Below are 16,732 nucleotides of genomic sequence, written 5' to 3'. Positions count from 1 at the left end.
TGGTTCCTCTTTAGTTCTTCTACATCCTTGTTAAATGTTTCTTGCATTTTGTCTATTCTATTTCCAAGATTTTGGATCATCTTTACTATCATTATTCTGAATTCTTTTTCAGGTAGACTGCCTATTTCCTCTTCATTTGTTAGGTCTGGTGTGTTTTGACCCTGCTCCTTCACCTGCTGTGTGGTTTTTTGTCTTCTCATTTTGCTTATCTTACTGTGTTTGGGGTCTCCTTTTCACAGGCTGCAGGTTCGTAGTTCCCGGTGTTTTTGGTATCTGTCCCCAGTGGCTAAGGTTGGTTCAGTGGGTTGTGTAGGCTTCCTCGTGGAGGGGACTCGTGCCTGTGTTCTGGTGGATGAGGTTGGATCTTGTCTTTCTGGTGGGCACGTCCACGTCTGGTGGTGTGTTTTGGGGTGTCTGTGGCCTTATTATGATTTTAGGCAGCCTCTCTGCTAATGGATAGGGCTGTGTTCCTGTCTTGCTAGTTGTTTGGCATAGGGTGTCCAGCACTGTAGCTTGCTGGTCGTTGAGTGAAGCTGGTTCTTGATGTTGAGATGGAGATCTCTGAGAGATTTTCGCCGTTTGGTATTACGTGGAGCTGGGAGGTCTCTTGTGGACCAGTGTCCTGAAGTTGGCTCTCCCACCTCAGAGGCACAGCCCTGATGCCTGGCTGGAGCACCAAGAGCCTTTCATCCACACGGCTCAGAATAAAGGGGAGAAAAAAATAGAAAGAAAGAAAGAGGATAAAATAAAATAAAATAAAGCTATTATAATAAAAAATAAGAAAAAAAATTATTAAGAATAAATGTATTCAGAAAAAAAGTTTTTTTAATTTTTAAAAATAGATTTATTAATTTTTTATAGTAAAAAATAAGAAACAAATTATTAAGAAAAAATTTATTAAGAAAAAAATTTTTAATTTTTTAAAATAAAAAATATGAAAAAACTTATTAAAAATTTTTTTAATTTCTAAAAATAGAAAATAAGGGAAAAATTATTAAGAAAACATTTATTAGGAAAAAAAAAATTTTTTTAAGTAAAAAAAAAAAAAAAACCACGGGCAGACCTAACCCTAGGACTAATGGTGAAAGCAAAGCTATACAGACAAAATCTCCCTCAGAAGCATACACATATACACTCACAAAAAAAGGAAAAAGGGAAAAATTAATATATCCTGCTCCCAAAGTCCACCTCTGGAATTTGGGATGATTCCTTGTCTATTCAGGTATTCAACAGATGCAGGCACATCAAGTTGTTTGTGGAGCTTTAATCCGCTGCTTCTGAGGCTGCTGGGAGAGATTTCCCTTTCTCTTCTTTGTTCATACAGCTCCCGGGGTTCAGCTTTGGATTTGGACCTGCCTCTGCCTGTAGGTCGCCTGAGGGCGTCTGTTCCCCGCCCAGACAGAACCGGGTTAAAGGAGCAGCTGCTTCGGGGGCTCTGGCTCACTCAGGCTGGGGGGAGGGAGCGGTACGGAGAAGGTGGGGCGAGCCTGCAGCGGCAGAGGCTGGCATAACGTTGCAGCAGCCTGAGGCGTGCCGTGCGTTCTCCCGGGGAAGTTGTCCCCGGATCACGGGACCCTGGCCGTGGCGGGCTGCACAGGCTCCCGGGAGGGGCGGTGTGGAGAGTGACCTGTGCTCGCACACAGGCTTCTTGGTGGCAGCAGCAGCAGCCTTAGTGTCTCCTGCCCGTTTCTGGGGTCCGCGCTGATAACCGCGGCTCGCGCCCACCTCTGGGGTCCACGCTGATAGCTGCAGCTCGCGCCCGCCTCTGGTGTCCGCGCTGATAGCCGTGGCTCACGCCTGTTTCTGGAGTTCGTTTAGGCGGCGCTCTGAATCCCCTCTCCTTGCGCGCCGCGAATCAAAGAGGCAAGAAAAAGTCTCTTGCCTCTTCGGCAGCTGCAGACTTTTTCCCGGACTCCCTCCCAGCTAGCACTGAAGCCCAAGCCTCAGCTCCCAGCCCCCGCCTGCCCCGGCGGCTGAGCAGACAAGCCTCTCGGGCTGGTGAGTGCTACTCGGCACCGATCCTCTGTGCGGGAATCTCTCTGCTTTGCCCTCCACACCCCTGTGGCTGCACTCTCCTCCGTGGCTCTGAAGCTTCCCCCCCCTCTGCCACCCGCAGTCTCTGCCCACGAAGGGACTTCCTAGTGCGTGGAAACCTTTCCTCCTTCACAGCTCCCTCCCACTGGTGCAGGTCCCGTCCCTATTCTTTTGTCTCTGTTATTTCTTTTTTCTTTTGCCCTACCCAAGTATGTGGGGATTTTCTTGCCTTTTGGGAGGTCTGACGTCTTCTGCCAGCATTCAGTGGGTGTTCTGTAGGAGCAGTTCCACGTGTAGATGTATTTCTACTGTATCTGTGGGAAAGAAGGTGATCTCCGCGTCTTACTCTTCCGCCATCTTGCCCCTCCTCCTACTTTTTATTTAAAACACAGACTATGCTCCCTTAAGCACGATGTTTCAAATATAATGTAAGCATTCATTAACATTGCTGAGATTATCACAGTGAGCTAATGTTAACTGTTGAAGGGCTATTGGCTCCACTAAATGAGCCCGGACAGCTACACATTTTTTTTAAAGTTTATCTTCTGTTTCTATCAGATCTAATATTTTGATTATGGCAACTGTCTCAACAGGCTCTGTCCCTAACCCCATCTACCACATACTTTGTCTTTTACTTTGCTACTTCTGGTATCTGTAAACTATAAAATCGTATTACCAAACTAATTCTAAGTGTAAATGAAATTAAAATTGAATAAATATTTTTCCTGGTATTAGCGAGAGCTATTTTGGCTATCTAGAGATTTTTTTTTTTTCCTCCAAGTTCTTGTTTGTGTTTTCCATAGCTCAGTTGTCCAATAGTTTGACTTTGAGATCATTGAAAAACAAAGTTTCTTACTGTCATTTGATGGTGATTCTACAAATTGGTCTAGTTAGGTCCATATGGAAAATAGTAAATCCCAGAAAATTTGGGGATAGCTAGTATAGTTCATTCATTTGGTCATCATATAAGCCCTTATTAAGTACATTACACCAGCACTGTGTGGTGAAAACTCCCTTAAACTACACATTAGGAGGCTTGGAGAATGATCCTAGCCTGCTACTACTAAATGCATGTATAACCTTAGGCTAGTCAAGTTCATATTCTGAAAAATGGGAATCATAATACAGGTTGTTATGTGGATCACTGAGATTTCACTCTTCCTGTGAAAGCAAGCAGGCGGGGGAGATGTTTGGCAGGGAGGTCGAGAACATAGCAGAGTTGGTTGAACATGGAGTGGAATACCCTGAAGGGGTTTGGGAAGGAGAGGGAAGAGTAGGAGACTGGTTTAGGAGAAAGGGCCAGAGCATTTTGAGGATTAGAGAACTAGAGACAAGAGATGTTTACATTGCCAGCAGTGACTGGAAAAACAAGAGCCAGAGACACCATGGATTTAGTCCTGATGGCGGCTTGATCAGCACTCAGGTTGTGAGGATTCACTGTGCCAAGCCGCTGCGACGTGGGGCTGGAGGATATGTGTAGCAGGGCCTGCAAGTGGGCAGCAGCTAGCGGGTGAGGACCCAAATTTAGATGAGGAAAGCAAATTCTGCTGAATTGTAACCCATGTTCTTTTCTTTTTTTTTTTTTTTTTTTTAAACTTGTTTATTTTTGGCTGCGTTGGGTCTTGTTGCTGCTCGCAGGCTTTCTCTAGTTGTGGCCAGTGGGGGCTACTCTTCGTTGTGGTGCGCAGGCTTCTCATTGCGGTGGGTTCTCTTGTTGCAGAGCATGGGCTCTAGGCACGCGGGCTTCAGTCTTTGTGCACGTGGGCTCTTGAGCACAGGCTCAGTAGTTGTGGTGCGTGGGCTTAGTTGCTCCATGGCATGTGGGATCTTCCTGGACCAGGGCTCGAACCCTTGTTCCCTGCATTGGCAGGCGGATTCTCAACCACTGTGCCACCAGGGAAGCCCCTAACCCATGTTCTTTTGATTGTGATCGTGGTCTCCTTTTTTTTCTAATTGTGATCAAAACCAGTATAGAATCATTGCTTGGAGTGGTGATGCACTCTGTCAATTTGATTTTGTCTCCTGGCCTGATTATACTTCCTACTGCTTTCTGATTCTTAAAGGATTTAACTGAGTGCACCCAAAACCTTCAACCAAAGATTTTGTGTTTATCATTCATCCCTTCTTACTATTATGTCATATGTTTGGTAGTTGAATATGAAAGATTAGCATATTATAACAGGAATGCACTCTAATTATGAAACTGAGCAGGACCCTCTGGGGCTCTGGGGCACAGAATCCTTTCTGCATCCCACGTTCCTTGTTTGCAGGGAACAGACTGCAGCCTCTGTGACCTTCCTGAGTCCCAAAAGGCAGATTCAAAGAGTTGCTAATCAGAGAAGGGAGAGGACTCAGAGACAAGGGAGGAGCACTAGAGAAGGCCACCTGAGGCCAGATTAAAGAAACCAGAGAAGCCCATCAAGAGATTACCTGAGACCAGATTAAAGGTGTGTAGGCCTTGCACACACCCTAATCTTATCAGCAACCCCACCCTTGAACTATTGCTCTAAAACTCACCAAATCCTCCCAGTTGGGACACACGGTTTTTCAGGGCAGGAGCCCGCTGCGTCGCCCTTTTGCCTGGCAAAGCAAAAAAACTATTGTTTTCTACTTCACCGAAAACTCTGTCTGGGAGATTCAATTCAGCACTGGTGCACAGAAGCCGAGTTTTCGGCATCAATTACCTAGTCCTAATTCTTGCTTCTGATTTTGGAGACAGTAAAAGGATGGTTTATTAAAGGTTCTTTGCATAACACATCTGGTACAGCTGTATATCCAGAAGGTAGATAGATTATATTTGTGACCAAACTGAAGAGGGCACATCAAATAGACCTTGGACTTATGGGAGATGTCAGCTCAAATTTGAAAGGTCTTTCTTCTCATGTATGATGACTTGCATGACAAGGAAACAGCATACTCTGTGGCAACTTTGTTTCTGACTCTGTCATCTTGAGCATTTAAGATTCCTGTCTCTTGACGTTAATATCTCAACATTTCTTCAGAGTCATTGGGCTGAACTCAGAGTCATAATTCAGCCCCAGTATGGCTTCTTAACAAACTATTTAATTTCTTTATTCATGAAGAAATATTGCTCTGGTTTTCAGGAAAAAAGGGACAAGGGAGTCTAGCAAATAGCCCCTAATTACCACCTCTAGTTGTACACATACTACTTGAAAGCAAGCACTAAAACAAACAACAAAGCAATAAGAACAGTAGTGGAAATCCAGTGTGATGCTTACAATTCCCCTCATACAATCTGTCCCAGTTATCAGAAACACTATTTTTCTTTGTTTTGTTTTGTTCTCCACTGGCAGTTTAACCACATCACACAGATAATACTTACAAATTTCAATTAATAATTTTAGACTTCAGTGTCACTGCCATTTTGATCAAGGAACTTGACTTTTGCAAGTCCTGAGCCAATTTATTGTAAAAACAATAATTTTATGTGAGCATTAATTAAATAGCACCTAAAATTTATAATAAGCCTCTCAGAGAAGAAAAAATACCTTTAAAAATCTCATGTTTAATTATTATTGTATGTGAAAATGAAAACAGATTTTACTAATGATGTATGGAAGTCTTGGGAAAATACTTAATAAAATAGTGATAGATGTGACAGTATTGATTTTGACTCTCTTTTTCTGTTTCAGGGTTTGAACATAATCTTTCATGTAGCCTTGGCTCTCCTAAAGGTAAGTCTGTTTTTATGTTTAAGTTACCAAACTGTCTTACCTCTCTGCCCTTGGAACTGGGCATCATTCAATTTACAGCCTTTGACTCATTCTAGATTCTTGAAAGAAAGAAAAAAAACGACTTCTCTGAGTAACTCTGATCCTCTCTCCTTCCCCCATCCTTTTTTGTTGTTGTTTATTTCAAGTTTGGTTTTCTTATAATCCATTTAATCTTGCTATCACAGCGCTTTTTCTAGTAAGATAAAAATATTTCCATTCATTCAAGTTGTATGATATGAGAAAAAAACCTGTTTTCTGTCAAAATAATGCCAGCTTTCTTCTTAAAATACTTATCATAATAACATCCCTAAAGGTACCTAAACATATAATTGAATTATTAGAAAGCTTCTGTAATACACTGACTAAAAAAGAAACTGCTACATTTCAATTTGCAGTTCTTTCTCTGATAGCTAGAAATTTATAAGACATGTTAGATTTCAATTATAATTACCTTGTTGGATTTTATATCAACATATCAATGCAGTTTTAAAAGTGTGGAAACAGCAAGACATTTGCTGCAGAGTTGATGAAAATAACCTGTTTGGTTTTTGTCCTTCAGTTAAAGATGAAGTTCTGTTATTGAAGGTGATAATTGCCTTGTTTATAAAAAGATGCAGGCTCACCCTTTTCCCAGTAAAATGTAATGGTTAAAATTGCAGACACCGGACTCAGACAGATTTGGTTCTAATATCAGCTCTAGTGTATGACTTTGGGCAAATTACTCCTAGTACTCAGACCCTGAATTTTGAGATAATAATGAAAACTAATTTATAGGGTTGCTAAACGATATGATACATAAAATTCTCTTAACATAATGTCTGGAAAATTGTATCGCCTAATAAATGGTAGCTGTCATTATTGTGATTACTATTATATTGATGAAGTAATTCAGAATTTGTTACTAGATTCCCTATAATTCTTCCAGATTTCCCAAAAGATAATAACTTGAATCTTCAGAGAAGCTCTTGATATTTTAGGAGAGCTTCCATACTTTTTTTTTTAAAAAAGAAATCTCCATTTAAATTTTTATTTATTAATTTATTTATTTTTGGCTGTGTTGGGTCTTCGTTTCTGTGCGAGGGCTTTCTCTAGTTGCGGCAAGTGGGGGGGGTCACTCTTCATCACGGTGCGCGGGCCTCTCACTATCGCGGCCCCTCTTGTTGCGGAGCACAGGCTCCAGATGCGCAGGCTCAGTAGTTGTGGCTTACAGGCCCAGCCGCTCCGTGGCATGTGGGATCCTCCCAGACCAGGGCTTGAACCCGTGTCTCCTGCATTGGCAGGCGGATTCTCAACCACTGCGCCACCAGGGAAGCCCGAGCTTCCATACTCAACCATTAAATACCTTGATTCAAAACAAAGGTATCACATAATATAAGCCCTATGCAACTCAAGATGTGGGCTGCTGCTCCTCATCTCTTATTCTGTCAAACATTTGTTTTTTATGAAGTTCGTAAACTGTACTTCAAATTTTTCATTAAATCATTTTGAGTTTAGATATGAACAGTTCATGTGACAAAGTTACTTTAGAAGTTAAGGAAAATATTTTAAATATTTTCAATAAAGTAACAAGCGTCTTTGCGTATATCTTTCAATGAAATCATGGATCTCTACCTCATTTTTTTTTCTTGTCATTAAAAAAAATCAAAACCAAAAGATGCTTTCTGCAGAGGGCTGGAATAAGACTTTTAGACTGCCTAAGCAGTGAAAGTATTATGTAATTAAGACTAAAAACAATATTAAACCATAAAGTAAGTATAAGGAAGTCCAACAAAGTTTTGATTTTTCCTATCATGTCTAATTTTTTTTGTTTCAGATATTACATCTTTCCCAAAATGCCTTTTCTCATTTTTAATGACCTTTCTTTACTAGTGCTCTTAGCCCGTGCTTAGTCTGTCTTTTGAGGGTAACCCAGGACTTCGCCTCTGGATATCAGACCTGTACTCTGTGTCAGCCTAATAATTTATTCATCTGGTAAATTATCCCCCTGGTTGACAGGTTTTGGGGGCTTGACTGTATTGTTTTCATTTATTTATGGCCATGTTAACCCAGACATGGCCTGTGCAGGGGACATTCTCTGGCCACTGGGCAGAAAGGCTTTTGTATCTTCTCTAGCAATGCATGGATACTCATCTAATATCATCCTGGAGAATGTCTAGTTAGAGAAGATAAAAAGGAGAGCTTTCCCATTACTATAGGTTTATATTTATCTCTCTTCCTTGTTTGAATCCTGGAGCTGACCTCACATACAGACAGTACATATATAGGCTGCACTGAAGTGTACTTAATTGATCTGGTTGCCCCACCTAGAAAAAGAATACTCCAAACACATTTGACAGTGACTAACTTTTAGCTTCTAATCTATCAGATAAAAGAATATAAACTTGTTTATATCAGAATAACACAATTAGGGATAGTTCAAAGTGCTTATGAACCCAGCCTAACTAATTTTCAGTATAGCTGCAGAGGGACCTTAGATTTCTCTGTATTTCTTGTGATGAGGGGAATCAAAAAGGGAAATAACATTACTTGAGCACTTACTGTGCGCTAAGTGTTAACGTAGGTTATCTCATTAGCACACATCAAATGTGTTATTTGTAGGAGAATCATGAACTGTGTTAGAGAAAACGATCTAATTCTCTCCCTCAGTTGATAATTGAGGGAGCCAAGGCCCCAGATTGTCTAAAATCTTTTGGCTTAGAAAAGGCAAAGCTGAATTTATAATTTTAAACAGCATAAACATAGGTAAATGTCTCTGTTGCTCAGTATGGTTTATAGACACCTACTTTCTGAATGGGAGCTACTTCCTTTTGGGTTAGAAACAGTCTACCAGGCAGCTAGAAAGCTATTGAGCTAAAAGAATGATTCGCTCCAGTAGGTAGCATCATTAAATCATTTAGGATGTTGGCAGTGTCCACTAGGTAGGTTGGATATATTCCTAAAAATCTAATTCACTTATTATATGAAACATTCAGTAGTCATAGCATAGTACATTATAATAGATTGGAGATGATCAGTCAGAATTAATCTTAGCCACTTCATGTTGGCAGAGAAAATTTCCAATCAGAATAGGCCCTTTGCTTTCCAACAGTGATTAAGAAGTAAATGACAGAATGTTTTTCTCTCCCCAGCCTCCACCCCCAAGCTCATTTTGTGTCTTATATGTGCTGGGATTGACATACACACACTACTATATATAAAATAGATCACTAGTAAGGACCTACTATATAGCACAGGGAACTCTACTCAATATTCTGTAATAACCTATAAGGGAAAGGAATCTTAAAAAAAGAGTGGTTATATGTATATGTACAACTGATTCACTTTGATGTACACCTGAAACTAACACAACATTGTAAATCAACTATACTCCAGTAGAAAAAAAGAAAAGGCCAATCATAACCCTACCCCAGAGGTAACCATAATAAAAATTGGGTATAAAATCTTTCTCGCATGCTTTAGTCTATTGAATATGTAAGCATGCATTACCTACCTACATATACACATATATGTATATATAAACAAATATGTTTTAATATGGCTTTGAGGGTTACAGATAAGAAGATGGGGAGGTAGTGGGTGAATCTAAAAGAACAATGTGAAAGGATGAACATATTTATTTTCTTTAAAAAAATGCTGTTGAACAAGACTGTTTTTCATTTAATAATATATTATGCATATCTTTCCTTGTCACTACACACATGTAGTGGTTAAAAGCATGGATGCTGGAGCCAGACTGGTTGAGTTTAAATCCCATCTCACACAATTTATCTGGTGATCTTAGGTAAATTACAGTTTCTCCATCTTTAAAATGTGGAGGTTAGTAATACCTATCCCATAAGATTGTTGTTCAGGTTTAATGAGTTAATATACAGTTGGTGCCTGTAACTTAGTAAGCACTACAGTGCACCCAGGTGCTATTATTACACATAGAACTTGCTTAGCCTTTTAAATGGCTGCTTATTTTTCTGTTGTATGTATCATAATTTATTTAACCATTTTATATTTAATTTTTATGGACATTAAAGTTGTTTCCAGAATTTCCTGTTAAACAAAACTGTAACAAACATCCTTAAACGTCTATCTTTGCATACTTATCTAATTATATCTTCACGATAGATTCCTAGGAGTGTAATTGCTAGGTCAAACTATAATCACATTTTAATTTTTGATGCATATTGCAAAATTGCTTTCTGTTATCAACCATACTCTTGAAAAAACAAAATTTCTAAATATGCACTTTTATGGACCCTGAAAGCAAGTTTTAAAACAAAGCAGCTTAAAAAGTAATTATTGATAATAATTTGTTTCGTTGTAAACAAATGAAACTCCTCAGACAGTTTTGAAGACTCCAATGTTATGTCCTTTTGTTTAGAAACATCTATTTTTTTAAGGAAGTCAGTTGATCCTGGCTAAATTTTAGAAGAATGAGCCTTAGCTTGGAGCGATTTTATGTATTATGTTAAATTTCTTAAGTATATATCTTTGATGTTTTTGGCTTTTCAACCCTCTCCGCTGTGGTGTGTTTCCTTATCATTCTATTGAAGTGTTTTTGGCCGTCACTAATGAAATCTAGTAGACATCTTTCCATTTTTATCTAACTTGATCTCTCACCAGTTATCAAAGCAGCATGACATAGCACTTCCTTTTCTCCTCCTTCCCCTCTTCCTCCTGAGGTCAAATCCCATCTCTGACAGTTTATCCAGTGATCTTAGGGAACTTACAGTTTACCCATCTTTAAAATGGGGATATTAGTAATACCTATCACATAGGATTGTTGTTAGAGTTTAATGAGTTAATATATGATTGGTGCCTGTAACTTAGTAAGTACTACAGTGCATGCAGGTGCTATTATTACACGTAGAGCTTCTCCTCTTCCTCCTCCTCCTCCTTTCCCTCTCCCTCCCCTCCCCCTCCCTCTTCTTCTCCTTCTCTCCTTCTTACATTCTCCTTTGGCTTCTTATTTTTTATCTCCCTCTCTGCTTCTTCTCATTTTCTTTACTCACTCCTTTTTTTGTCCCTAGTCATCAATTTGGAGTTCCATTGACCTTCAGCCTTTATTCTGTTAATGTTACACATCATGTTGATTGATTTGCAGGTGTAAAACCACCATTGCATCCTTGGGATAAATCCTACTTGATCATGGTGTATGTTTTTTTAATGTGTTGTTGAATTTGGTTTGCTAATATTTATTTATTTATTTAGTTGCACTGGGTCTTAGTTGCAGCAGGCAGTCTCCTTAGTTGTGCCTCATGGGCTCCTTAGTTGTGGCACGTGGGCTTCTTTTAGTTGCAGCAGGCAGGGTCCTTAGTTGCAGCTCTAGGGCTCCTTAGTTGCGGCTCACCTGATCCTTAGTTGTGGCAGGAGGGCTTCTTAGTTGTAGCTCACAGGCTCCTTAGTTGCGGCATGTGAACTCTTAGTTGCAGCATGCATGTGGGATCTAGTTCCCTGACCAGGGATCGAACCCGGGCCCCCTGCATTGGGAGCATGGAGTCTTATCCACTGCGCCACCAGGGAAGTCCCTGCTAATATATTTTGTTGAGGATTTTTGTATCCATGTTCATCAGCATTATTAGCCTGAAATTTTCCTTTTTGTAGTGTCTTTGTCTGGTGTGGTATTAGGAAAATGCTGGCATCGTAAAGTGAGTTTGAAAGAGTTCCTTCCTCTTCAGTTTTTTGGAATAATTTGAGAAAAATAGGTATCAACTCTTCTTTAAATGTTTGGTAGAATTCCCCTGTGAAACCCTCTGGATGTGGACTTTTTTTTGTTGAGGGTTTTTTGATTATGGATTCAATTTCATTACTAGTAATCAGTCTGTTCAGATTTTCTGTTTCTTCATGATTCAGTTTTGGAAGATTGTATGTTTTTAGGAATTTATCCATTTCTTGTAGGTTGTCTAATTTGTTGGTGTATAATTATTCATAGTATTCTCTTATGATCCTTTGTACTTCTGTGATACTGGTAGTAATTTTTCATTTTTCATTTCTGATTTTATTTATTTGGGCCATCCTCCTTTTTTCTTGATGAGTCTGGCTGAAGGTTTATTGATTTTGTTTATTTTTCTAAAGAACCAGCTTTTAGTTTTATTGATCTTTTCTATTTTTTTTTTTTTTTGGTCTCTATTTCATTTATTTCTCTTCTGGTTTTTATTATTTCCTTCCTTCTACTAACTTTTGGCTGTGTTTGTTCTTCTTTTTCTATTTCCTTTAAATGTAAAGTTAGGCTTTTTCAGTTAAGATTTTTCTTGTTTCTTGAAGTACGCCTGTATTGCTGTGAACTTCCCTCTTAGAACTGCTTTTGCTGCATCTGAAAGATTTTGGAACATCGTGTTTCCATTTCTGTTTGTCTCAAGGTTTTTAAAAATTTCCTCTTTGATTTCTTTATTGACCCATTGGTTGTTTAATAGCATGTTGTTTGGTCTCCATGTGTTTGTGTCTTTTCCAGTTTTCTTATAATTAATTTCTGGTTTCGTATCATCATGGTTGGAAGAGATTCTTGATAAGATTTTAATCTTCTTAAATGTATTGAGACTTGTTTTGTGGCCTAATGTGTGATCTATCCTGGAGAATGATGCGTGTGCACTTGAAAAGTATGCATTGTGCTGTTTCTGGATGAAATATGCTGTATATCTCTATTAAGTCCCTTGATCATTTAAAACCAATATTCCCTTATTTATTTTCTGTCTGGATGCTCTACTCATTCATGTAAGTGGCGTAATTCAAGTCCCCTACTATAATTGTATTGCTGTCTATTTCTTTCTTTATTTCTCTTAATATTTACTTTATATTGGGTTGGCCAAAAAATTCGTTTGGGTTTTCGTAAGGTGTTATGGAAGAACCCAAATGAACTTTTTGGCCAACCCAATATATTTAGGTGCTCCTATGTTGGGTGTATTAATTCTTGCAAATGTTATATCCTCTTGTTGGATTGACCCCTTTATCATTATGTAATGTCCTTCTTTGTCTCTTGTTACAGTCTTCGTTTTTTGTTTTTTTTTTTTTTTTAATTTTTGGCTGTGTTGGGTCTTCATTTCTGTGCGAGGGCTTTCTCTAGTTGCGGCAAGTGGGGGCCACTCTTCATCGCGGTGCACGGGCCTCTCACTATTGCGGCCTCTCTTGTTGTGGAGCACAGGCTCCAGACGCGCAGGCTCAGTAGTTGTGGCTCATGGGCCCAGTAGCTCCGTGGCATGTGGGATCTTCCCAGACCAGGGGTCGAACCCGCGTCCCCTGCATTGGCAGGCAGATTCTCAACCACTGTGCCACCAGGGAAGCCCCAGTCTTCGTTTTAAAGTTCATTTTTCTGATATAAATATTGATATCCCAGCTTCTTTCTTTTTGTTTCCAATTGTATGGTATATTTTTTTCTATCCCTTCACTTTCAGTCTGCAACTGTCTTTAGGTTGAAGTGAGTCTCTTGTAGGCAGCATATAGGTCTTATTTTTTTAACCATTCAGCTATTCTGTGTCTTTTGTTTTGAGAATTTAGTCTATTGATGTTTAAAGTAATTTTTGATAAGTATGTACTTATTGTCATTTTGTTAATTTTTTTCTGGCTGTTTTTGTAGCTCCTTTCTGTTCCTTTCTTCTTCTCTTTCTCTCTTCCCTTGTGTTTTGATTGTTTTCTTTAGTATTATATTTAGATCCCTTTCTCATTTTCTTCTGTGTATTTACTATAAGTTTTTTCTTTGTGGTTACTGTGGGGTTTACATGTAACATCCTATGCACGTACAGTCCCTGTGTTTCATATTTTTGATGACACATTTTACACCTTTTTAGTTTATGTATCTCTTACTTATTGTATTTTTAGTTAATTTTAATAATTTTGTCTAACCCTTCATATATGCTTTGTAAGTGATTAATCCACTACCTTTAGTATTTGTTTACCTTTTTTGGTATGATTTTTACTTTCATATGTTCTCATTATTAGTGCCTTTCCTTTTTAGTTTAGGGAAGTCCCTTTAATATTCCTTATAAGGCCAATTTAGTGGTAACGAACTCCTTTAGCTTTTGCTTATCTGGAAAACTCTTAATCTCTCCTTAAATTCTGAACAATAACTTTGCCAGGTAGAGAGTTCTTGGTTGGCAGGGGTTTTTTTCTTTCAGCATTTTGAATATGTCATGCCACTCTTTTCTGGTCTGTTAAGTTTCTGCTGAAAAAAATCTGCTGATGGCCTTATGGGGTTTCCCTTATAAGTAAAAAGTTGCTTTTCTCTTGCTGGTTTTAAGAGTCTCTATCCTTAACTTTTACCATTTTAATTATAATGTGTCTCAGTGTGTTTCTCTTTGGATTCATCCTATTTGGAACTTTCTGGGCTTCCTGGACCTGGATGTCTTTTTCCTTCCCCAAATTAAGGAAATTTTCACCTGTCATTTCTTCAAATAATTTTTCTGGCTTTTTCTTTTTCTCCTATCCTCTTGAGACCCCTATCACGTAAATGTTATCTCACTTGATCTTGTCCCAGAGGTCCCTTAACGTTTCCTCACTTTAAAAAAAAATTAATTAATTTATTTATTTTTGGCTGTGTTGGGTCTTCATTGCTGTGCACAGGCTTTCTCTAGTTGCGGCGAGTGGGGGCTACTCTTTGTTGCAGTGCACATGCTTCTCATTGCGGTGGCTTCTCTTGTTGTGGAGCACAGGCTCTAGGTGCACGGGCTTCAGTAGTTGTGGCACAAGGGCTCAGTAGTTGTGGCTTGCAGGCTCCAGAGCACAGGCTCAGTAGTTGTGGTGCAAGGGCTTAGTTGCTCTGCGGCATGTGGGATCTTCCCAGACCAGGGCTTGAACCCGTGTCCCCTGCATTGGCAGGCGGATTCTTAACCACTGCGCCACCAGGGAAGTCCTTTCCTCACTCTTTAAAATTCTTTTTTCAGTTTGCTGCTCTGTCTGGGTGTTTTCCATTGCTTTGTCTTTCAGCTCACTGATTTGTACTTGTATTTCATCCATTCTGCTGTTGAACCCTTCTAGTGTATTTTTCAGTTTAGTATAATTTCTGTTTGATTCTTTCTTATATTTTCTATATATTTGTTGAAGTTCTGTCTGTGTTCTTCCATTCTTCTCCTGAGATCAGTGAGCATCGTTATGATCATTATTTTGAAATCTTTATTAGGTAGATTGCTTATCTCCATTTCATTAAGGTCTTTTTTTCTGGGGATTTGCCATGTTCTTTGGTTTGGAACATATTCCTCCATCTCCTCATTTTGCCTCTCTGTGTTTGTCTGTATGTATTAGGGAAAATGCCTATCTCCCTCAGTCTTGAAGGAGTGGTCTTTGGTAGGAGCTGTTCCTTATGGCCAAGAAGCACAATCTCCGCTGGCCACCAGAACCAGGCCCTCTATGGGTATCTGTCACGTGGGCTACGTGCACCTGCTGCTTGGAATAGGGCTGAGACTGCTGTGAGGGGAGGGTGGAGCTCCAGGTGCTCACCTGCTCAATTGTGGCCCATCTGCTGCTCAGGGAGAGTGGGGCTCAGGGCCCTGGCCCAGCCTGGTTTCTGCTGGGCTGCTAGGCAGGGAGGGCAGGACTCAGGGTGCTCACCTGTCCCAGCTCTGTGTGGAGTGGGAAAGGTTAAGAGCACTCACCCAACCAGTTGTGACTCATTTGCTGTGTAAGGGGGGCAAGGCTTAGGGTGCTCACCCAGCCCAGTTGCACCTCTATAACTTCTGTGCTAAGGTGGGACTTGGGAAGCTCTACTGTACTGGTTGTGGCTCAGTCTCTGCACAGGTTGGGTGGGGCTCAGGACACCCACCCAGACTGGTTGCCTCTAGGCTACTGCATGGGGAGGGTGGGGCTCAGGACACTTGCCTGGACCAATTGTGACCCAGCTGCTGCATGGGGAGGGCAAGGCTCAGGGTGCTCCAGAACAAAGTTGAATAAAAGTGGAAAGAGCCTACATCTTTGTCTTGTTTTTGATCTCATTTACTTTCTTTCAGAAAAGTTTTATTACTTAGATCTCCATTTCTGGATTACCACTACCACTACTATCACCACCACCTTTTTCTGCCACATGTGGTAGTAGTTCAACCATATTAGGGTGATGAACAAATTATTTGCTAAAGATCAAAATTGCCATGCATAAGGAGTGGTAAAGCTCTTCCCCTTATTCTGGAGAAACCTTCATTGTACTCTTATATGTGATATTTGTGTTTGTCATCACTGTGATTCAGACTAGATTTATAGGAATCTCCAGTACTTTTTTTTTCAGCTATATTGAAATATAATTGACTTTTTTGCAGATTTTATTATTTTTAAAAGAAGAAGCTTTGTGTATATCTGGGCTTATGTAATCTACTTGCTTAATTAAAAAACTTTTTTCTCAGAGATTATTCACTTGTCCCTGCCTATTCCGTTTACTTCAGCATTCAGCTTTTAGAAAGAAATAATTTCACATTACATGAGAAATAGAAAATATATTTGTGTTACAATACTTTTTTTTCTTTTTTTTCCAGTTTAGCTTGTGTGATTCTGATTTGTATATCAAACAGAATCCAAATGCTTAACTGAAACATCTCTTTCCTTAAATAAACTTCCCTCATATCAGTAGCTTGCTACTACAAGTTTTTATGTCACTGAACCTTCTTTCCAGAAATCTGTCTGGAATTCCATTGGAGAAATAACCATTCATATTTCTTATTTTGGCCCCCTTCAAAAGCTTCCAGTTTACCCTGCTGTCAGTAGGCTGGAAGCTCTGTCATAAGCCATGCCCTGTGTGTCCTATCCTGCTTCCTTGTCCAGTGCCCCTTCTACAGCTAAAATAACCTCCTACCATTCCTTTTTAGGAATTCCTTGTTTTCTCACCTTTAATAACCTGTTATTTTGTAATCTTCCACTTGCTATCTACCAACTCATCTTCCATTCCCTATTCAGAACTCTCCTAGGACACATGAAATGCATTGTATACTAATAACATTTGTTCATTTATTTGTTCATTCAGCAAATGACTTTTGGGCACCTATTGTGAGCCAGACACTGTG

General features: G+C 39.5%; 1 protein-coding gene across 9 annotated transcripts in view; it reads left to right on the top strand.

The window, feature by feature from the left end:
* The window catches only part of RABGAP1L (RAB GTPase activating protein 1 like), a 789,965-nt gene that overhangs the window by 596,211 nt on the left and 177,022 nt on the right, over nt 1-16,732 (top strand). For all 9 annotated transcript variants that reach the window (XM_082379555.1, XM_082379554.1, XM_082379553.1 and 6 more), the window contains one exon: nt 5,688-5,729. In XM_082379555.1, coding sequence (XP_082235681.1) covers nt 5,688-5,729 — 42 coding nt within the window. The remainder of the gene's footprint in view (nt 1-5,687; nt 5,730-16,732) is intronic.

This window comes from Balaenoptera borealis (genome assembly GCF_965194805.1).
Source record: "Balaenoptera borealis genome assembly, chromosome: 1".
NCBI lineage: Eukaryota > Metazoa > Chordata > Mammalia > Artiodactyla > Balaenopteridae > Balaenoptera > Balaenoptera borealis.
The sequence above is the reverse complement of the archived record's forward strand: the minus strand, read 5'-3'. Positions and strand labels throughout refer to the sequence as shown.